Here is a 24,789-nt window from a genome sequence, read left to right on the forward strand (position 1 = left end):
TTCTAAGACAGAGGCTTAAGAAGCAGGTGAGGTGAGAGAGATGGAGAGGAGAGAGCGGAGAGTATGTGGCGCGCTTACTTTTCTATCCGTCACCTCTTCTCCCACAGCCTCGATCTCCCCGGAGCACTCCATCCCTGGCGTGACAGGTGGGGACGGCAGCCGGTCGTACAGACCCTGCCGGGCCAGCAGGTCGGCAAAGTTCAGCCCGCATGCCTTGACCCGCACCATGACTTCTCCGGCCTTGAGTGCCGGCTTCCCCTTCTTCACCTGCAGTTTCACCTTATCATAGCCCCCGTAGCCGGAAAGGACCAGAGAGCGGTAGGTGAACTGCTCTTCCTCGGGGACCTTCTCGGTCGCCGCCGGTGTGGCTGCCGCCTCGGTGGAACTGACTGGTGGGGACTCCGGCTTGGACTCAGCTTTCGGCTCCTCGCTGGGTTTATTCTCTTGCTTTGTTTCCTCGGCGTTTTGCTGCTGAGCAGGTGCATCATCGCCAGACATTGTGAAGAGTATTAGTAGACAGTAACAAGTCTTGAAATTAAACGTTCACTTTTATCCTCTTGTCTTTAGGAGCTTTGCAGTAATGAAGCGTTGATGAGTCCGATCTGAGTGAGTCAGGAGCAAAGAGAGAAGAAAAAAACGGATTCTCAGAGCTTCTTCAGCAGTCTTGCATGAGGACACAAACCCGAGTCAATGAGAGCTTCAGCTGAGGAAAGAGCAGGCTGCCTCGCAACGGCTACAGTGGCCAGAGGTTGTCAACTCCGCGCTCTGACAGTGTGTGTGAGTGGGACGAGAAGGAGGCAAGCTAGGAAACCCGGAGAGCGGAGTAACTGAGGAGGAACAACGACAAGTGGATTTTATAGACAAACTGACTGTGTCCGCCTATATACGTTTCGGCATAGCCAGGGGCGGACTGGGACAAAAATTCAGCACTGTCATTTCACATCCCCACCCAGTAATGCTAATGTAAAATAACATAAGCAACTATAGTACAGCATTTCTCAACCTTTACTGCACTGTCTGTGCTTCTTGTTCTCATCTGTTGTCACTATGTCTGTCTTTGCTCTGTCTGTCACTCCTATGTGTTAATTGCTATTACATTTACATTTTACATTTTAGTCATTTAGCAGACGCTCTTATCCAGAGCGACTTACAGTAGAGTGCATACATTTAATTACATTTTTTTTTTTTTTTACATTACATTACATTTTACATACTGAGACAAGGATATCCCTACCGGCCAAACCCTCCCTAACCCGGACGACGCTATGCCAATTGTGCGTCGCCCCACGGACCTCCCGGTTGCGGCCGGCTGCGACAGAGCCTGGGCGCGAACCCAGAGACTCTGGTGGCGCAGCTAGCACTGCGATGCAGTGCCCTAGACCACTGCGCCACCCGGGAGGCTGGCGCAGTATAGAGCCATTACATATAGAGCCACCATTTTAAGGAACTGGCAGTACATCTGTGTCTCTGTTTTCTTCTTTCCTCCAATACACTCAACTCTGAGCTGTCTCTGCTAAGCCTAGCATCCTTTCCCACAGCACTGGTATCAGAAGAACAAGAGACCACACTGCCTGTGCTGGGCCCAGCAACATTCTACTTGTGAATGAATAAACACATTTATTAGATAAAGAAGAAAGATTACTGAATACATGCCTAATAGACATAATACCTTGTGAAAGCCTTACTACTTACATTGCAAATACAAGTGGCCTGGCTGTCATACATGTTCCCCCCTATCTTAATGGTTAATTACTATTACATACAGTGCAATGAGAAAATATTCAGACCCTATGACCTTTTCCACATTTTGTTACGTTACAGCCTTATTCTAAAATGGATTAAAGACGTGTTTTTCCTCATTAATCTACACACAATACCCCATAATGATAAAATAAAAACAGGTTTTTAAACATTTTTGCAAATGTATTAAAAATAAAACCAGAAATACCTTATTCACATAAGTAGTCAAACCCTTTGCTATGAGACTCGAAATTGAGCTCAGGTGCATCTTGTTTCCCTTGATCATCCTTGAGATGTTTCTACAACTTGATTGTAGTCCAGCTGTGGTAATATCAATTGATTGGACATGATTTGGGAAGGCAACACACCTGTCTATATGATGTCCCACAGTTGACAGTGCATGCCAGAGCAAAAACCAACCCGTGAGGTCGAAGGAATCCTTGATGAAAACCTGCTCCAGAGGGCTCAAGACCTCAGACTGCGGGGAAGGTTCACCTTCCAACAGCACAACGACCCTAAGCACACAGCCAAGACAACGCAGGAGTGGCTTCGGGACAAGTCTCTGAACGTCCTTGAGTGGTCTAGCCAAAGCCCGGACTTGAACCCGATCTAACATCTCTGGAGAGACCTGAAAATAGCTGTGTAGCAACGCTCCCCATCCAACCTGACAGAGCTCGAGAGGATATGCAGAGAAGAATGGGGAAAACCCCCCAAATACAGGTGTGCCAAGCTTGTAGCGTCATACCCAAGAAGAGGCTGTAATCATTGCCAAAGGTGCTTCAACAAAGTACTGAGTAAAGGGTATCAATACTTACAGTTGAAGTCCGAAGTTTACATACACCTTAGCCAAATACATTTAAACTCAGTTTTTCACATTTCCTGACATTTAATCATAGTAAAAATTCCCTGTCTTAGGTCAGTTAGGATCACAACTTTATTTTAACAATGTGAAATGTCAAAATAATAGTAAAGAGAATGATTTATTTCAGCTTTTATTTCTTTCATCACATTCCCAGTGGGTCAGAAGTTTACATACACTCAATTAGTATTTGGTAGCATTGCCTTTAAATTGTTTAACTTGTGTCAAATGTTTCGGGTAGCCTTCCACAAGCTTCCCACAATAAGTTGGGTGAATTTTGGCCCATTCCTCCTGACAGAGCTGGTGTAACTTAGTCAGGTTTCTAGGCCTCCTTGCTCGCACACACTTTTTCAGTTCTGCCCACAAATTTTCTATAGGATTGAGGTCAGGGCTTTGTGATGGCCACTCCAATACCTTGACTTTGTTGTCCTTAAGCCATTTTGCCACAACTTTGGAAGTATGCTTTGGATCAATGTCCATTTGGAAGAACCATTTGCGACCAAGCTTTAACTTCCTGACTGATGTCTTGAGATGTTGCTTCAATATGTCAACATAATTTTCCTTCCTCATGATGCCATTTATTTTGTGAAGTGCACCAGTCCCTCCTGCAGCAAAGCACCCCCACAACATGATGCTGCCACCCCCGTGCTTCACGGTTGGGATGGTGTTCTTTGGCTTGCAAGCCTCCCCCTTTTTCCTCCAAACATAACAATGGTCATTATGGCCAAACAGTTGTATTTTTGTTTCATCAGATCAGAGGACATTTCTCCAAAAAGTACGATCTTTGTCCCCATGTGCAGTTGCAAACCTTAGTCTGGCTTTTTTATGGCGGTTTTGGAGCAGTGGTTTCATCCTTGCTGAGCGGCTTTTCAGGTTATGTCAATATAGGACTCGTTTTACTGTGGATATAGATACTTTTGTGCCTGTTTCCTCCAGCATCTTCACAAGTTCCTTTGCTGTTGTTCTGGGATTGATTTGCACTTTTCGCACCAAAGTACGTTCATCTCTAGGAGACAGAACGCGTTTCCTTCCTGAGCGGTATGACGGCTGCGTAGTCCCATGGTGTTTATACTTGCGAACTATTGTTTGTACAGATGAATGTGGTACCTTCAGGCATTTGGAAATTGCTCCCAAGGATGAACCAGACGTGTGGAGGTCTACAATGTTTTTTCTGAGGCTTGGCTGATTTATTTTGATTTTCCCATGATTTAAAGCAAACATGCACTGAGTTTGAAGGTAGGCCTTGAAATACATACACAGGTACACCTTCAATTGACTCAAATTATGTCAATTAGCCTATCAGAAGCTTCTAAAGCACATTCAACTTAGTGTATGTAAACTTCTGACCCACTGGAATTGTGATACAGTGAATTACAAGTGAAATAATCTGTCTGTAAACAGTTGTTGGAAAAATGTCTTGTGTCATGCACAAAGTAGATGTCCTAACTAACTTGCCAAAATTATAGTTTGTTAACAAGAAATTTGTGAAGTGGTTGAAAAGCAAGTTTGAATGACTCCAACCTAAGTGTATGTAAACTTTCGACTTCAACTGTATGTAAATGTCATATTTAAGTTTTTTTTATTTTTAATACATTTGCAAACATTTCTAGAAACCTGTTTTTGCTTTGTCATTATGGCATATTGTGTGTAGATTGATGAGGTTAAAAAAAATCAATTTCATCCATTTTAGAATAAGGCTGTAACGTAACAAAATGTGGAAGAATTCAAGGGGTCTGAATACTTACCGAATGCACTGTATATAATATATAGCCAAAACATCAATAAACTGGCAGTACATATCTCTCCTTCTCTCTCTTCTCCCTATGTCCACTACACTTGACTGCTGCAGCAGCAGCTGAGCTGTCTGTTCTGTGCTGGGTAACACTTTTTTTAAGAGTCCATAAATAATGTATAAGGCATTAACAAAACGTTTGCTCAGCGTTTATTAATCATTACTTCACCCTTTGTACATATTAGTAAGGTAGTTATTCACACATGTATATATATTTTCTTAAACATCCTGTGATGTGTGCTTGTTATTTTTGTAACAAACGTCGTCGGGAGAAGGAGAAGAGGACCAAGGTGTAGCGTGGTAAGTGTTCATATAATACGAAACACTTGACAAAACAACAAAAACGACAAACGAACAGTTCTGTAAGGTGACGACACACAAACAGAAAACAACTACCCACAAACACAGGTGGGAACAGGCTACCTAAGTATGGTTCTCAATCAGAGACAACGATAGACAGCTGCCTCTGATTGGGAACCATACCAGGCCAAACACATAGAAATACAAAACAAGGACAACATAGAACACCAGACATAGAATGCCCACCCAAACTCACGCCCTGACCAACCAAAATAGAGACATAAAAAGGATCTCTAAGGTCAGGGCGTGACAATTTTACCAGGTACTGCAGGAATGTCTACCAACGGCATGCCCATCTTTTGTGAGAATGGTAATAAATGGTTTATTATTGACCCTTAAAATAAAATGTTACCCATCATAGTTGTGAATGAATAAACAAAGAAGAAAATCATAATACCTAATAACAGCTTAAATACATAGTTCAAATTACAGCATGTCAAGTGTTCCCCCCTACCCACTTAGCTAAGTGTTTAAATATTAGGCTACATATAATTCAATAGAAGAAAACAGAGAGAGAGAAAGATAGTGAGAGAGACTGCCAGTTCCTTAATGTTTTGGTTGTATAATACAGCCAATGGCTACATTAAGGAAGGGGCAGTCTCCTTCTCTCCCTTTTCTTCTATTGAATTCAATATTCAACCTTGTGTGTTCATCAAAGAACGATCCTACAACTAGTTTATGTGGATAGAAGCGATGGGCTTCGTTTGACAGTGTCGTGCGCGTCTGCTTATATTTCTGCCAAGAAGTGACAGGCCTTTCAGCGATTGAAATGAGGGGGATATAGGTGGGACTTTCCAGCCTTCAGTGGCTATGAAATGTAATCCGACACTAGAGTCTGTAACGGAGACGCTGACAGTCGAGAAGCAGGTGCAACGTTTAATAAAACAATAAACATGGAATGAGACAACATAACAGTAGCGTCCACGCATAAACACAGGAACAATACTGACTGGGGAAAGAACCTAAGGGAGTGCCAGATATAGGGGAGGTAATAAGTGAGGTAATGGAGTCCAGATGTGCCTCATGATGACATACAGGTGCGCGTAATGATTGATCCCAGGACCGGTGGTTAGTATACCGCCGAAGTCGAATGCCGGATGGGAGGAGTGGGAGTAAACATGACAGTACCCCCCCGACGCGCGGCTCCAGCCACAGGATGACGCCGACCAGAGGGACAGCCCCTAGGACGAGGAGCAGGCCGGTCCATGCAGCGAAGGTGGAAATCATGGATGATGTTGGGATCCAGAATGTCCTCCACCGGAACCCAACATCGCTCCTCTGGGCAATACCCCTCCCAGTCCACCAGGTACTGGAGCCGACCCCCATGACATCGGAAGTCCAGTAGAGATCTGACAGCATAGGCCGGACCCCCCTCGATGTCCAGGGGGGGTGGAGGGGTGTCGTGTGGGACAGCATCAGCTAGGGGACCAGGAACCACCAGTCTGAGAAGGGAGACATGAAAAGAAGGTGACATCCCAATAGTCACTGGGAAGCTGCAACCTATACGTCCCCTCGTTGACCCTCCGGAGAACTTTGAACGGCCCCACAAACCGGGGGCTCAGCTTCTTGCAGGGCAGGTGGAGTGGGAGGTTCCTGGTAGAGAGCCAGATATTTTGAAAATGTATCCACAACTACCAAAATGGTGGTGAAACTGTCAGAGGAGGGGAGATCAGTAACAAAGTCAATGGATAGATAGGACCAGGGACGCTGAGGCATGGGAAGGGGAAGGAGCTTCCCTGCTGGAGCATTCCAAGGGGATTTGGTTTGGGCACATACGGAACAGGAGTTGGCATAGCGAGTTAGGTCCTGCGGCACCAGAACTTCTCAGAGATGGATTGGGTAGTGCAAGAAATACCTGGATGTCCAGCAACAACAGCTGTGTGTGCCCAGGTCAGCAGCCGATCCCTTATCCCCGTGGGAATGTAGATGCACTCGGGAGGACAGTTAGTGGGTGAGGGCTCCCTTTCCAGAGCCTGGCGAATGTCCACATCTATGTCCCAGACCACAAGATCTAAGACACGGGAGGATGGGATTATAGGTGCATTCTGTACAGGACCCTCTCCCGAATCGTAGAGATGGAACAGGGCATCGGCCTTAGAGTTTTTTTTAACCTGGGCAATAGGTCAGCGTGAAGTCAAACCTTGTAAATAAAAGGTCCCACCTTGCTTGGAGCCTCCTCGCTGTCCCTATGTACTCCAGGTTCCGATGTTCGGTGAGGATGACGAATGGTTCCTTGGCACCCTCCAGCTTGTGTCTCCACTCCTCTAATGCCAATTTCACCGCCAGGAGCTCAGGCATCGTAATTCCTCTCTGCAGGTGACAGCTTCTTAGAGTAATGTGCGCACGGATACAATTTCTGTAGATTACCATGTTGTTGAGACAGAACTGCCCCCACGTCCACCTCTGAAGCATCCACCTCCACCACAAAGGATATCATAGGATCTGGGTGTTTGAGCAATGGGGCGCAGGTGAAGCATCCCTCAAGAAGAAAGAAGGCCTCGTCGGCTGCTGGGCTCCATACCAACCTACGGGGACCACCCTTGAGGAGAGAGGTGATAGGGGCGGTGACAGAGCTGAAGTTCCTGATGAAACGGGGTAGAAGTTGGCAAACCCCAAACACCATTGTAACCCTTTTATGGTGGTTGGGCCTGGCCATAACCTGACCGCATCTACGATCTTGGCTTTCATCCTCATTCCCTGTGGACTGATGTGGTAGCCTAAGTTAACAAAGGAGACAGCCTTCAGATGAAATTGGCATTTCTCAACCTTGACGAACAGGCGGTTAGCCAGGAGGCATTCCAGGACTGCTCGAACATGAGTGATGTGATCCTCCAGCATAGCCGAGTAGACCAGGATGTCATCGATATACACGACCACCTGGCGTCTGAGCATGTCCCTGAACACCTCGTTAATGAATACCTGGAACACTGATGGAGCATTGGCTAAGCCAAATGGCATCACCAAGTAATCGAGGTGGCCAGACATTGTGCTAAATGCAGTCTTCCATTCATCCCCCTCCCGGATGCAGATGAGACTGTATGCACTCCGCAGGTCCAGTTTGGTAAAGAATTGGGCCCTGCGGAGCTGTTCGATGGCTGCCAGCACCAACGGGAGAGGGTAACGGTACTTTGTGGTGATTTCATTGAGTCCTCTGTAATCAATACATGGACGTAACCCTCTATCCTTCTTGGCCACAAAGAAGAAACCAGCCGACGCAGGAGAAGTGGACATGCGGATGAAACCTTGTTGGAGCGCCTCTTGGATGTAATTCTCCATGGCCTGGGTCTCAGCCACCCACAGGGGATGGGGAAGCAGGTCCTCTGGCAATTGGGTGACCAGTCTGTGATTCTCATCCTCAACCATGAGATGGTGGGGTTATGGCATTGAAGTCAAGGGAGGCCGAAGATGATCTTGTGAACTGGTGCACTGGTGATGAAGAAGGGGATGTTCTCCTGATGAATGGACTCCACGGTGAGGGTGAGGGGTTGGGTGATAGTGTGTGATGGATCCGGATCCTAGTGGCCGATTATCGAGGGCTTGAACCGGGAAAGGAGAGGAGAGCGGGTATGAGATGATGTTAAGAGAGGAGGCAAGGGTCTGGTCCCTGCGGCACCGGAATCCACTAACGCTGTAGACACAGTACATGAGGGACAGACAACTACTGTGATGGACACCAAAAATAGTTTAGCAGAAAGTGATGAAGATGGAATACTCACTCCTGCCCCAGGAGGTGGAAGATCACGTGACCGTCTCTCGGCTCTTGTGGATCCCGGATTAGAAAGTGCCGTACACTGCTGGAGCTGGTGCCCTCCTTGACCACAATACAGACAGAGCCCCAACTGACCCGCATCGCTCCGCCGCGGGGAGGCATGTGACCCTTACCTCCATGGGTTCAGGCTCTGATCCAGAGTGTTCACGGAGGGAGGGAGGGAGAGAAGCGATGAGAGTACCAACGCTCCCGAAGTAGGTTATCCAGACGGATAGCCCTCGCAATGAGTGCGTCCAAGGAAAGGTTGTCATCTCGACAGGCCAATTCCGTCTGTACCTCCTCGCGTAGAGCTCTTCTGAATAGCATACGAAGCGCCGGCTCGTTCCATTCGCTGGATGCTGCTATTGTCCGGAAGACTCAGCTGCCGTCTGGTCCCACTGCCGTAATGGGATTAGGCGCGCTTCCCCTCTCTGCCCTCCGGGGAACGATCGAATATGCATTTGAACAGAGCCAAGAACCCCTCATATCAATCTAGCTTCCCCTCTCCTCTCTCCCAGGTGTCCATGTCCCATTCCAACGCCTGTCCAGTCAGCAGAGAAATAACGGTAGCAACCTTGGACCTCTCGGTGATGGGGGCTCCCATCTGGTGCATAAAGTAGAGGGAGCACTGAAGTAGGAAGCCACGGCATTTAGATTGGGTGCCATCATATTTATCCGGGAGGGACAAACGAGCATCATTGACCTGAGCGGGTTGCTGAATGGGCTGTTGTGCTGGCACGCTGGGTCGATTGGCTTGTAGACTATCCTCCGCTAGTTGACGGCAACACCTCCTGGGTATGTTCGAGACCTTGCACACTGCAAAGAACCTCTTCCATAGCCATCCCTAGTTGTGCCATCTGGTCATGGTGGCATGCCCTGACCTTAGAGATCCTTATTTATTCTCTATATTTAGTTAGGTCAGGGTGTGACTCGGGTGGGAAAATCTGTTTTCTATTTCTTTGTTGTTTTGCCGTGTGTGGTTCCCAATCAGAGGCAGCTGTTTATCGTTGTCTCTGATTGGGGATCATATATAAGTTGTAATTTTCCGCTTGGGTTTTGTGGGGTGTTGTTTTCTGTTTAGGTTGTTTCCCTGACAGAACTGTGCGCTTTCGTTTTCTCCGTTTGTCATTTTGTTTGAGTGTTTTTGTGAACATTCAATTATGAACACTTTCCACGCTGCGCTTTGGTCTCATTTCGACGACGAACGTTACACATGGTGTTGACGTAGAAGGTATCCCTGTTCGTCGACAGTCTGGGAGATAGTCTGTTTTCCTGCTGCTTCCATTGTTGGAGTCAGAATTATGTAACGGAGACGCTGAGAGTCGAGAAGCAGGCGCAATGTTTAATAAAACAACAAACATGGAACGAGACAACATTTTTTATTTTTTTATTTTTATTTTTTTAAATTATTATTATTTTTTTTCACCTTTATTTAACCAGGTAGGCAAATTGAGAACACGTTCTCATTTACAATTGCGACCTGGCCAAGATAAAGCAAAGCAGTTCGACACATACAACAACACATAGTTACACATGGAGTAAAACAAACATACAGTCAATAATACAGTGAAAAATAAGTCTATATACAATAGTGTGCGTATTGTAGTAACATAACAGTAGTGTCTACGCATAAACACAGGAACAATACTGACTGGGGAAAGAACCTAAGGGAGTGCCAGATATAGGGGAGGTAATAAGTGAGGTAATGTAGTCCAGATGTGCCTCATGATGACGTGCAGGTGCGCGTAATGATTGATGCCAGGTGTGCGTAATGATGGATCCCAGGACCGATGGTTAGTATACCGGCGACGTCGATTGCCGGAGGGGAGGAGTGGGAGTAGACGTGACAGAATCACTACCTACAACAGCTGATAAAAGTCTCCAACTTCAGCGATTTTTGCGATTCGTTCCAGTCACTGGCAGCAGAGAACTGGAAGGAAAGGCGGCCAAATGAGGTGTTGGCTTTGGGGGTGATCAGTGAGATATACCTGCTGGAACGTGTACTACGGGTGGGTGTTGTTATCGTGACCAGTGAACTGAGATAAGGCGGAGCTTTACCTAGCATAGACTTATAGATGACCTGGAGCCAGTGGGTCTGGCGACGAATATGTAGCGAGGGCCAGCCGACTAGAGCATACAGGTCGCAGTGGTGGGTGGCATAAGGTGATTTGGTAACAAAACGGATGGCACCGTGATAGACTGCATCCAGTTTGCTGAGTAGAGTATTGGAAGCTATTTTGTAGATGACATCGCCGAAGTCGAGGATCGGTAGGATAGTCAGTTTTACTAGGGTAAGTTTGGCGGTGTGAGTGAAGGAGGCTTTGTTGCGATTCTAGATTTGATTTTGGATTGGAAGTGTTTAATATGAGTCTGGAAGGAGAGTTTATAGTCTAACCAGACACCTAGGTATTTATAGTTGTCCACATATTCTAGGTCGGAACCGTCCAGGGTGGTGATGCTAGTCGGGCGGGCGGGTGCGGGCAGTGAACGGTTGAAAAGCATGCATTTGGTTTTACTAGCGTTTAAGAGCAGTTGGAGGCCATGGAAGGAGTGTTGTAATTAGCCTACTACAGTAGGTATGAAATACAGTATATTCCAAAATATTAGGCCTAACTGGCAGTATTAGGTTACATGAGCTGTGTCAGTGTGCCTGAGTGTGTCTTTCTCTGTTTTCTTCCTACCTCGACTGCACCACAGCAGCTGATCTGTCATTTCTCACAGACACGTACACAGCACTCGGACCAGCAGAACCAGAACTTTCAGCAAATACGTTGATTAATTTCACACATTTAAATCAAATCAAACTGTACTTTATTGGTCACATACACATAGCAGATGTTATTGCGGGTGCAGCAAAATGCTTGTAAATTTAGCAGCGTCTAAATTTAGCACCGCCTACTAAATGGTCTCAAGTTCCCTAGTTTTGGTCTCTGTTACGTTCCCCAGTTTCTGTGTTGTAGTTTGTATTTGAGTGTGTGTGTTTCAGGAGATGGCTTCCTGAATTCTCCCCAAGCAGCTGATTGGTCAGCCTCATTGATGATTGGAGCTGACACCGCCCCCTCGTCAAGTTACAGCTGTATCCGATTAGACACCTTCTGAAGCTATATAAAAGCCAGTGTTCTGTTCAGGAGAAAAAGAATGCAGAGAGAGAGATTTTTTGCTCAGAGATGATTGCGGAGAGAGAGGAGGCTGATGGTTATAATCATGTTGGTTGTTGCTAAGAGATTTGGTATGTTCTGTGTTAGTTTGTTGCTCAGATAGAGCTTATTTGATGTCCTGTGTTTCTCAGTTTGTTTGTGAAATAGTTTAATATTCTGTTTCATTTGTTCACAGGGGGGAAGGGGAAGGCACCTAGGGAGTGCTTAGGCAAGAGGCCCGCGGGCATACATATACCCGTAGTATATTCACTGTCTAGGCACACTAGGAAAGACCTGGGTGGACCACCCCCTGTATTTTGGTTAGCGCACCAGGTGGTGCTAAGTTAGGTAAGTAGTGGGTAGGCAGGTAAGGTAGGAGAGGGCTTTGACATTTACTTTCTTTGCTTTGGTTCCGTCCAGCCCCTTTTCCCCATAATACCGTGTGACGGAATAAATTCCTTGTAAACGGTACCACTCTCTCTGCCTTTGTCATCCTTACTCGCACCTACAGTCCCATACCTCTTTCACTTCACGGGGAGTTGAGTTGTAGCAGGGTGTTGCGTTCCCTCTTCTTAGAGGCGTGCGTAACTGTCTCAAACTTTTTGGCACCACCTTCCATTTTTCTTTTTTAAGTGAGTGACTGACAGTCAGAGCAGGTCTCACTCTCTTTGATGATATACGTTTGACTTTGTGAGTTTAACATTAAAAGGGCACTTGAGACCATCTTGGTAGGCGGGCCAGCCGTTGCCCACTGGTCAGCCAAATGCTCAACATAGATGATTATGACAACAGAGAAATAAGGAAAAAGTAATGTAAAAACAGGCCCATGGGCTGCCGGAATGACCATGGGCTGGCTAGAATGACCATTGTTATGTTTGGAGGAAAAAGGGGGACGCTTGCAAGCCGACGAGCACAATCCCAACCATGAAGCAGGTGGCAGCGTCATGTCGGGGTGCTTTGCTGCAGGAGGGACTGGTGCACATCACAAAATAGATGGCATCATAAAAAAATACAATTATGGTGATATTTTGAAGCAACATCTCAAGACATCAGTCAGGAAGTTAAAGCTTGGTTGCAAATGGGTCTTCCAAATGGACAATGGCCCCAAGCATAATTCCAAAGCTGTGGCAAAATGGCTTAAGGACAACAAAGTCAAGGTATTGGAGTGGCCATCACATAGCCCTGATCTCAATCCCATAGAAAATGTGTGGGCAGAACTGAAAAAGTGTGTGCGAGCAAGGAGGCCTAGAAACCTGACTCAGTTAAACCAGCTCTGTCTGGAGGAATGGGCCAAAACTCACCCAACTTATTGTGGGAAGCTTGTGGACGGCTACTCGAAACGTTTTACCCAAGTTAAACAATTTAAAAGCAATGCTACCAAATACTAATTGAGTGTATGTAAACTTCTGACCCACTGAGAATGTGATGAAAGAAATAAAAGCTGAAATAAATCATTCTCTTTGCTATTATTCTGTCATTTCACATTCTTAAAATAAAGTGGTGATCCTAACTGACATAAGACAGGGAATTTTTGCTAGGATTAAATGTCAGGAATTGTGAAACTGAGTTTAAATGTATTTGGCTAAGGTGTATGTAAACTTCTGACTTCAACTGTATATATTGTTTTGTTTGTTGTGAATTAATACCAGCCCATCCCAATAAAATATGGCATTTGCATGAGTTGCAAAGCAGAGATCACTAGTTCGAGCCCAGTGTGGAGCAGTCAGACACTGAAGGAAGCTAAGCTGTTTGCAGTACACTGACCCCCATTACATTAGCAAAGAGCAACTTCTCAAGCAAGAATTTTGCTCGGACAGACTGGGAGTGGTCTGAGTGAGGAGGGGAAAACTAGCTGTTTTTGGTGTGGAACTCTCTTATTAGTCTATTAACTATTTTATTGCCTGTTGATGGTGGTAAATATTCCATCCCACCAAAACGAGGCTGAAATGTCAGGCCGTCTTTTCAAACAGCTCTTACACTAAAATGGCATTATAATTTTCACAATTTCAAAGTAGTATTCCAACCTCATAGTGTGGAAGTATATAGTATACACAGGAAAATCAAGATTTTTACTCCACTGGGCCTTTAACAAATTGTGTGCTTTTCTCAATTCAGGTCAACAGCACAGACAGTGACATCTCAATTAAATTCTGGGATTGGAGATTACATTGATAAATGTCCCCAGGGGTCAAACCAGTGTCTGTAGTGAACCCTCGAGCACTGAGATGCAGTGCCTTGGACCGCTGAGCCACCCGGGAGCCCAAGACAAGTACTGGAAACAATATAACATAACAAATCTGGGAAACTAGGCCATTGTATTCATAGCTGACTTTGAAAAGGCCTTTTCAAAAAAAGTTTTAAACTGTCAAGTTTTAAACTGTCAAGAGGAGTAAAACAAGGTTGTCCACTATCGGCATATCTATTTATTATTGCCATCAAAATGTTAGCTATTAAAATCAGATCCAACAGTAATATTAAGGGGTTAGAAATCCAGGGCCTAAAAACAAAGGTGTCATTGTATGCTGATGATTCATGTTTTCTTTTAAATCCACAATCTGGATCCCTCCACATCCTCATAGAGGATCTAGATACTTTTTCTAACCTCTCTGGATTACAACCAAATTATGATAAGTGTACTATATTACGTATTGGATCACAAAAAAATAAAACTTTTACATTACCGTGTAGTTTACCAATAAAATGGTCTGATAGGGATGTGGACATACTTGGTATACATATACCGAAGTAAAGAAATTATCTCACTCCAATACATTTTTATAGAAAGTTAATGTTGCTACCATGGAAAGGAAAATATCTCTCTATTTGTGGAAAAATCCCCCTGATTAACTCTTTAGTCATATCCCAGTTTACTTATTTGCTTATGATCTTGCCTACACCTAGCGACCTGTTTTTTAAATTATATGAGCAAAAAATATTCAATTTTATTTGGAATGGCAAGCCAGACAAAATTAAAAGGGCTTATTTATATAATGAATATGAATTCGGAGGGCAGAAATGATTAAATATTAAAGTATATTAGACCTCTCACTTAAGGTGTCAGTCATACAAAAGTTATTTTGTAAAATAAAAAAAAGTTATTCTGGTTAAATTAGTAAGAATGTCTAACCCCGTGTTAAAGAATGGCCTTTTTCCCTTTACTCAGATTACAACCTCTCACTTTCGGTTATTTGAAAATAAAATCATCTCCAAAATATCGTTATTTTTAAAACAAGCCATAGAAAGTTGGTTGCATTTTCAATTTAATCCACCAGAAAAGACAGAACAAATAATACAGCAAATATTGTGGTTAAACTCAAATATACTAATTGATAAAAAAAACTTTATTTTTCAATAAAGAAAAATAAAAAAAGGTATAATCTTTCTAAATTATATCATAAATAGGACTGGTGGAGTTATGTCACGCATGCAGCAAACAAAAATATATGGAAATGTCTGCTCTACCCAAAATTGCAACTAACTAATTGCGGCATTACCGCACAAATGGAAAAGGCAAGTGGAAGGGGGAAAAAGTAAGGAACTTGTCTGCCGAACTTGTCTGTAATAAATAAAAATACATACCAGTTTCATTTTAAGACCAAAGAATTGACAAATTGACAGCCATATATATTGCAAAATAGTTTTGATCTACCGATTCCACGGCACATGGACTGATATGCTAAAATAATTTTTTATGGGGGATACAACCTTCCCAGCTCTGCAGATTTTGCTGTGAAAAGACAGAGTCATTAGATAATTTATTTTGGTACTGTCCATATGTAGCTTGTTTTTGGTGACAGGTCCAGGAATGGCTGAAGAAATGCAACGTTTACATGGAGCTAATGCTGCAGATGTGATTTGAAAAGTCAATGTCAATCGATCAATAATATAATAATACTTATAGCAAAAATATTTCTCTTTAATTTACAATCTGTAGAAACTATGAGAATAGAAAGGTTCAGTACTTTTGTGAAGCGTCACAGCACAGTTGAAAAATATATGGCAAATAGAAATCCAATATGGATGGTGTTAAGAGATAAATGGGAGGGGTTGAATGAAGCTGAATGGTGGGACTAATAACAATAAGATAACAATTGTAAAATATACTGTCTCTGTAAAATGTATATAGGTTCAGAACTTTTGTGAAACAGCACAGTTGAAAATATATGTCAAATAGAACATCAGAAATAGATTGAGGTTGAGGGTAGAGGAAGGACAGGACTAAAAACAAACAAAAGATAACTATTGTAAAATAGATTGTATCCGTAAAATGAATATAGTATGTATAAGCTGGAAGTAGACGCCTAAGTGTTGTTGTTCATTAGTTTACTCCAATTAGGGAAGGGGTGGTAAGGGTTAGCGGAAAATAATAAAATACAATATATTTGTAAAAAATATAAATGTATGTATGTATGTATGTATGTATGTATGTATGTATGTATGTATGTATGTATGTATGTATGTATGTATGTATGTATGTATGTATGTATGTATGTGTATAACAGAGAGAGAGTAGTGGAACACGAGGAGTTCAGAGGAAATGTCTGTTTATTATACTGTGTGATTGGCCGGAACCCACAGGATGCTCAGGACTCATTGTTGCTACTTCCCAGTAAAGTACAGACGCGTCATAAAAAAAACTGCTTGTCTTTCGATCCTGTCACCCCTCCATCGTGTGGGTATGTTGACTGACATTATGAAATTGGCTCACCTGCCAGATCCAATAATCAGGAAAACCATATTCTTCCCCTGAGGTGTCGCGGGCTTCGAAAGGTTTGTATCCATACTGTCAATAAGGCCTGTGTCCTGGAGAGACCTAGCGGGTTAAGTTATTGATCTGCAAAAGTGCTACCTGGCACTGACCCCAGATCAGTAGAGCAGCACTTAACAGGGGGAGCCCCTGAGTGGATGTTGAGCTGGATGCGGAAGTGAAACAAGCTGAAGGGACGGCAGAGCCAAAGGTATTTTTGTATGTGAGAGACATAGATGTTTAATGGGATGTGAGGACGTCACCATCAGGGAGAGCCACTGCTCCTCAACTGGACGGTTTCCATAGTGATGACCATTTTGCCTGTACATTTCATAATACATGTTTTGTTCTAACAGGTTTATATGTTGTTTTTGACTATTGTTGACGACATTCGCTAAGATTAGTCTCAGCTGTTATGTTGCATGTAGCAGTTGGGCTAGCTAGCATGCTAGCTAGCACATAAAGAATGTATCTTTCATAACAGTGAAAAATAATTTTCTAAAACCAAAAGGTTAAATTACTACACAGCTTTATTTTACTAGGCAAGTCAGTTAAGAACAAATTCTTATTTTCATTGACGGCCTAGGAACAGTGGGTTAACTGCCTTGTTCAGGGGCAGAACAACAGATTTCTACCTTGTCAGCTCGGGGATTCGATCTTGAAACCTTTTGGCTACTAGTCCAACCACTAGGCTACCTGCCATCCCAGGTTTTGGGTTAGTGTTCCACACTGCCATATCTGTCACGCCCTGATCTGTTTCACCATGTCCTTGTGATTGTCTCCACCCCCTCCAGGTGTCGCTTATTTACCCTGTGTATTTATCCGTGTTTCCTGTCTCTCTGTGGCAGTTCATCTTGTCTGTTTCAAGTCAACCAGCTTGTTTTTCCCATGCTCCTGCTTTTGCTATTCTCTCTTTTGCTAGTCCTCCAGGTTTTGACCCTTGCCTGTTTTCTCTGTGCCTGCCTGCCTGACCAGTCTGCCTGCCCTGACCTCGAGCCTGCCTGCGACTCTGTACCACCTGATCTGGTTTTGACCTTTTGCCTGTCCACAACTATTCTCTTGCCTACCCCTTTTGGAACAAATAAATATCAAACCATCTGCCTCCCGTGTCTGCATCTGGGTCCGGCCCTGAGCCCTTATAGTACAAACTGGCCATGACAGACCCAGCAGAGCTGGACCAGCACCGCCACTCTGTCTCCCTGCAGGGAGCCACAATTGGGAGGCATGAGGAGCTACTTCAGGAACTTCTGGAAGGGCTTCGTTCCCTGATGGCACGCCAAAACCAGGGGTTTAAGGCTATTATGGAGCAAATCAGGGAGTTAGCTCATAGGCAGCCTACCACCTCTGAGAACCCCCAACCACCCAGTAACTTTTTCCCTATGAGTGGTGAGTTTGTACAGCCTACCCCGGCTCCGCGGGAACCCCGCTTACCACCTCTGGAGCGTTACTCTGGGGATCCTGGTACCTGCCGGGGTTTTCTTTCTCAATGATCTCTTATTTTTGAGCTACAGCCATCTTCGTTCCCGTTGGACCAATCTAAGATAGCATATATTATTATGCTAATGTCGGGAAAGGCGCTCTCCTGGGCAACGGCTGTTTGGTAGCAACAATCCGTCATTTGTCGTCATCTGGAGGATTTCAAAAATCCTGGAAACGTCTGTCTCCAGGATTAAGTACGGCCTCGGATCTCGCTGCCGTGCCCGCAGAGTATCAGGACCTCCTGGAGGTTTTCAGCAAGGCTGGTGCTACCTCCCTTCCTCCACATCGTCCCTACGATTGTGCTATTGACCTCCTCCCGGGCACCACACCGCCACGAAGCCGGCTATATTCCCTGTCTGGCCCTGAGACCAAGGCCATGGAGGAGTACATCGAGAACTCACTGGCTGTTGGGAGTATTCGCCCTTCTGCCTCTCCTGCCAGCGCAGGATTCTTCTTTGTGGGGAAAAAGGACAAGACCCTGCATCCGTGTATTGATTACCGGGGTCTCAATGATATTATGATTAAAAATCTGTACCCTCTACCACTCCTCTCCTCAGCTTTCAAACCTCTCCAGGGGGCTACTATCTTCTCCAAACTGGACCTTCGGAATGCCTAACATCTTGTGCGGATACGCGAAGGAGACGAATTAAAGACAGCTTTCAACACTGCCAGTGGACATTATGAGTACCTAATTATGCCGTTTGGACTCACCAACGTGCCTGCCATTTTCCAGGCTCTGGTCAACGATGTGCTCCGGGACATGTTGAATTGTTTTGTTTTTGTCTACCTCGACGACATCCTGGTTTTCTCTCGTTCTGCCCAGGAACACATTCTCCATGTTCGACAGGTTCTTCAGCAACTCTTGGAGAATCAGTTGTTTGTAAAGGCTGAGAGGTGTGAGTTCCACCGCTCCACTATCTCCTTTCTAGGATACATTATTGCTGAGGGGAATGTACAGATGGATCAGGAGAAGGTGAGAGTAGTGGTGGATTGGCCCTAGCCCACGTCCAGGGTGCAGTTCCAATGGTTTTAATTAGTTTTGCTAATTTCTACCGCCGTTTCATTCGGGGCTACAGCAACCTTCTGGCTCCTCTCTCTGCGCTCACCTCTCCCATGGTACCGTTCACATGGTCTCCAGCAGCGGACAAGGCTTTTGGGGATCTTAAGCAGCGATTCACTACTGCTCCTATCCTCATCCATCCAGACCCAATTCGTCAGTTTGTGGTGGAGGTTGATGCTTCCGACGTGGGAGTAGGGGCCTTTCTTCCCCAGCGATCCGTCCAGGACCAAAAGCTTCATCCCTGTACCTTCATGTACCATCGTCTCAACTCTGTGGAAAGGAACTATGATGTTGGGAACTGGGAACTCCTATCTGTGAAGATGGCTCTGGAGGAGTGAAGACACTGCCTGGAAGGGGCGGAACATCCATTCCTGGTATGGACGGATCATAAAAATGTAGAATACCTCCATATTGCCAAGCGCCTCAATCCAAGGCAAGCTCATTGGGCTCTGTTATTTACCAGGTTCAATTTCACCATTTCCTACCGACCAGGGTCAAAGAACGTGAAGCCGGACGCTCTATCCCGTCTGTACAGTTCCACTGCCACTCCCTCTGAATCTGAGACCATCCTCCCTGCCTCTTGTTTGGCGGCTTCTGTCGTTTGGGGAATTGCGGCTCTGGTTCGCAAGGCACAGCATTCCCAGTCGGACCCTGGGGGGGGCCTGGCTAACCGGCTGTTTGTTCCGAATTCGGTCCGGTCTCAGGTCCTGGAATGGACTCACTCATCCAGGCTTACCTGTCATCCTGTTACTCGTCGAACACTGGCTTTCCTCCGTCAACGCTCCCCCCCTCCAGGTGTCGCTGTGTTTCCTGTCCCTCTGTGCCAGTTCGTCTTGTCTGTTTCAAGTCAACCAGCGTGTTTTTCCCGTGCTCCTGTTTTTGCTAGTCCTCCCGGTTTTGACCCTTGCCTGTTTTCTGGACTCTGTGCCCGCCTGCCTGACCAGTCTGCCTGCCCTGACCTCGAGCCTCCCTGCCGCTCTGTACTTCCTGGACTCTGATCTGGTTTTGACCTTTTGCCTGTCCACGACTATTTTCTTGCCTACCCCTTTTGGAACTAATAAATATCAAACACTCAAACCATCTGCCTCCCGGTTTTGACCCTTGCCTGTTTTCTGGACTCTGTGCCCGCCTGCCTGACCAGTCTGCCTGCCCTGACCTCGAGCCTCCCTACCGCTCTGTACTTCCTGGACTCTGATCTGGTTTTGACCTTTTGCCTGTCCACGACTATTTTCTTGCCTACCCCTTTTGGAACTAATAAATATCAAACACTCAAACCATCTGCCTCCCGTGTCTGCATCCGTGTCTGGCCCTGAGCCCTTATAATATCTCATGATATATCTCTTGTTCACGGAAGACAGACGGAAGACCTAGCTGGCCACCTGTGCTAATTAGCTATCTAGCGTGCTCCGCACATCTGTGTGTAAACGTAACTGGGGGAGTGTAGTTTGTCAACTGGAGGCACACACAGCTTATGGATCTGTACAAAACTTCTACAGTAGGTATTTTTTTACAGTATACATAACATGTTGATGCTCTCAGTATCACTGAAGTTCTTACATGTATTGACTCATCCTGGTTAGTTTTTTTCCTTTGCATGGGTGAGCTGGTGGATGCCACACCACTAACTCAAGCTGAACTGGAAGAAGTGGCTGCAGCTATTGGTCCATGTTGTGTCTACAGCTGTCTTCACACTGACAGGAAAAGACATGCACTGCTTCAAATGGCACAATTACATAATAGGCTGTCTGTTTGACAGGTGTTTATCAAACATTATCCCTCACAAGATAGACTAAAAACAGGGAATAAAGTGATTGCTTGACTGAACCTGTTTTATCATAAACTAATGATTGATTACGTGTTGACTACATATTTTATGTTACCCTTTCCTGATATGATTCGATACATCCTGACTGCTGCCTCTAGGTTAGTCTTGTCCGGCACAAGTGAATGCTTTGCTAATAGCTGAATGCATTGCTGATACCGCCCCTCCCAAAAAATTGCCAATCCCATATTGTTTCATTCTGTGTATCTCATTAATCATTTACATAAACGTCTGTGTGTGCTACATTGTGTCCCCCCCCCCCCCCCCCCCTCCGTGTTGACAGTTGCAATTGTCAAAATAAAAAATATTACAAGTGTATTTATACATTTTATTTCTTTGATATTGGTCTAGGTGCCAGTTCCCACATCATAAGTTGTGTACACAAGGCCAAATACACTGGAGTTTCTTACCAAGACAACATTGAATGTTCCGGAGTGGCCTAGATACAATTTTGACGAAAAATCTGCTTGAAAAATCTAAGGCAAGACTTGAAAATGTCTGTCTAGCAATGATCAACAAAAAACATCGTTTCTCAAGCGGTCTTTGAAGGGAGTACTCGAGCACACTCTCATTCACTTCGCGTAGCCAAGTTTGGCTAGGTGCCAGCTGAACCGAATCATGCAGAAGGCTTAAGCCTCCACTTAACCAGCTTGAATACAATAAGGACGCTATCAGCCATCAGCAGGCTCTCTCTCTCTTATGCTGTGCTTACATCTTGAGGATAAAACTCCTATGAGGCCAATTGACTTTTATAGAATCATCAATCAGAATGAATTGTTTTCAGTATGCTTCAGTCAAGTAGTGTGCATTGCATTATTAATGTCTTTGCAAAGCACCACTAAGGCACAAAGTCGCAGAACAAAATGTTAAAAAGTGTTGTCACTGCTGCAGCACTGTCTGTGCTCCTGAACAACTAGGTGCCCTGAGAGTTCTTCTTCTGTTTTGACGAAGTAGGTTATTACAGTTCTGCTTTACAGCATTACACATTCAGTAATGTGGCCTGGATAAGGCAGGGAGCTGTGGGTTCAGACGTCTGGAAGCAGAGGCGTCATGTCCATAGGGGACACAAGGGCACACGCCCCCTTAGATTGTCCTGTTTTTAGGCGTTGGGTCACTTGGTTGGATTATTTTCTTTTGGTGCTGAGTTATTGAGATATGACCCAGTGGGTCAGATCAGAAGACTGGAGGCGTAGTTTAGTAGTTATTTTTGAGCCATTCCTGTTCATTTGTTCTGTTGTATAGTTATCATATGTTAAGGTTGAACATTTACATTTTTGTAGCTTAAATGAGGCTTACAGAAGTTTATGAGTTCCATAACAGCCTATGAAAATTCAAGTTTTAGGATACATACCCCCTTATTATAATATGTAATAAATAATTCTAATATTCTAGAAGAATGTGTAAAATGCAAAACATTTTAAGGAACACTTATTTGCAGTATGTAAACTTTACATAATGAACAGGAATTACATTTGTTCTCAAGGGTGGCCAATAATATGATCGATCTGAAGGCCACGCCCGCAATCAGCCATGCCTCCTAAAATATATATATATATTTTTACATTAGCAGATGCTCTTATCCAGAGCAATTTACAGTAGTGAGTGCATACATTTTTGCACTTTTTTGTGACAACCATGCTCTCACCAAGCTCTAAGAAACATGGTTCTGTGCTAGCTGGGTAGCTCGTCTGACTATCCTATCTGCCATGCAAAAATTGCTTTAATTATTTGGTTATGATACTACAGTATAGCTATACCAATGTGGCAGTTGTACTAATCTCCTAAGACATAAAAGTTCTTGAAGAATCAATGTGCATAATTCATTAAAATGACAACTGAACAGGTAAAGAGGTATACTTAGATAACGTATGCAGAAAAAAAAAACTACATAGAACTGAAGGAAAAAGCTGTTTCAGGTGTTTGAAAAATGCTAAATTCTCAGACTTGCAAGCCAGCCTCTGGACCACCCCCCTCCATCATCACGCACTTCGTGCCCCCTCTAAAATAATGGGTGCCTTGAAGCCTCTGTCTGGAAGGCACATTGATGGAGTCTGTAGAGTGCTCAAAATAAACCAGGCCTCAAACATCTTCCCTGTTCAAGAACAAGCAATTACCGGTAAGTTTGCAAACATATCTTGATATGGAAATAGAGACCTAATTATCAAAACGTGCAAAAGTCATGACTAGAAAGAATAGGCCTAAATAATGGCGCAAAAAACAAAATATTTGCGCTCCAAACCTACTGTAATTGAATTGCCTGCATCTGACTAGCTCTCGAGAACCCAAGACCATACCTGCCAGGTCGTTCAAGTTTGAAGTCGAAATTGGACATCTATCCATGTCCTGAGGACGCGGGAAATGTTTTTCAAAACCGAACACTAAGCATAACAGTGAGCCCTATTACCATCAAGTAGGCTTGGGTTTTGCTAAAGTAGATGGATGGAATCCTATGACTTTGGATCAGAAGGTTACAGTTGTGGACACTGGTTTCTATTTTTTATTTGAACCCTATCCCAAATCTTAACCCTTACCTTAACCATTTGGAATGAGTGCCTAAACTGAATGTTTTAACCCTATCCCAAACCTTAACCCTTACCATAGCCATTTAGAATGAGTGCCTAAACTTAACCCTTAACTTCTAAATTTGATGTTTGGAGAAATGGAACGATACAAAGCAGCAGGCACAACAAAAACACTTTGAAATGTAACGTTTGGAGCAACTTCTAAATTAGAAATTGTAAGTTTGGAGAACGAGGATAAACGTTTAATTATGCAGTGAGACTGTGAGAGCTTGTTGGCCATACAGCCATAGAGTTCTCATTTGAACAATTGACCAAGGCAGGGCCAATGTGTAGGCCTACAGCTGTCCTGACGCTTGTCTAATGTTAATAATCACTGTGTGCAATACGGATTTGGAAACATCAGAAACTCTATTTTCATATCTACCCAAAATCATTTGACAAATAGAAAAGATACACTTATTGTGCGCCGTTTTAACACAGATTCTCACAGTTAAGCCCTTTTTCTACTTACCCAGAGTCAGATGAACTCATGGATAAAATAAAATAAATAATCTGGAGTAGAAAAAGGACTTAATTGCCCAAATCTCGCACAATACTTTTAAGTTGAGTGTTCAAGGTTTCCAAAACCATACATCAATCAGGATCATTCTGTTTCCAGATAGAGCGATCCACACTTGACCAAACCATCTCAGCTAATCGAAAGGGACATGGAATGACTCCAATGTAGCATTGAGTCATGGGAAGGGCTATTATTCGACCAAACTCTGACGTGTTTCTCTGTCGTTTAGGCTACATGGGACCTAACTGTCCCCCTCCAAAAAGCTAATATTCTGTCAACTCTAAGGCCCACCCAAATAATGTTGTTGACTCGTCCTTTACTTGTATTTGTGGTCAAATCATAAATTCGAGAAAAAAAATAGGGTAATAGGCCTCTCTGTCCATAAACTTGTCTGAAACAGACGTCTTCAAAAATGCTTTCCATTTCATATAAGGTGACCTCACATGCTTTGGCCGAGACGTCTCATTGGCTCAGTGACTGAGCTGGAAAATAAACTGTTTACTTGTCATGGATATTTATAATGATTGGTAGGCTGCAGTGCTTTCAGAAAGTATTCATGCCGTTGACTTATTGACATTTTGTTGTGTTACAGCCTGAATTCAAAATGTATTCAAAAAATATTTTTCATCACCCATCTACACACAATACCCCATAATGACAAAGTGAAAACATGTTACATTTTTTTTTGCAAATGTATTCAAAATTAAATACAGAAGTATCTAATTTACATAAGTATTCACACCCCTGAATCAATACATGTTAGAATCACCTTTGGCAGTGACTACAACTGTAAGTCTTTCTGGATCAGTCTCTAAGAGCTTTGCATACCTGGATTGTACAATCTTTGCCCATTATTCCTTTTAAAATTCTTAAAACTCTATCAAGTTGGCTGTTTATCATTGCTAGACAGCCATTTTCAAGTCTTGCCATAGATTTAAGCTGATTTAAGTCAAAACTGTAACTA

At 44.0% G+C, this 24,789-nt stretch overlaps 1 protein-coding gene across 1 annotated transcript in view; it reads right to left on the reverse strand.

Annotated features, from left to right (window-relative positions):
• LOC120035556 (synaptic vesicle membrane protein VAT-1 homolog) overlaps positions 1 to 833 on the reverse strand; it is a 41,306-nt gene extending 40,473 nt beyond the window's left edge. Inside the window, exon 1 of the mRNA XM_038982190.1 lies at positions 79 to 833. Coding sequence (XP_038838118.1) covers positions 79 to 498 — 420 coding nt within the window. The 5' untranslated portion in view covers positions 499 to 833. The remainder of the gene's footprint in view (positions 1 to 78) is intronic.
• Positions 834 to 24,789: the final 23,956 nt, after the last annotated feature.

The sequence above is a fragment of the Salvelinus namaycush genome, chromosome 3 (assembly GCF_016432855.1).
Source record: "Salvelinus namaycush isolate Seneca chromosome 3, SaNama_1.0, whole genome shotgun sequence".
Taxonomy (NCBI): Eukaryota; Metazoa; Chordata; class Actinopteri; order Salmoniformes; family Salmonidae; genus Salvelinus; species Salvelinus namaycush.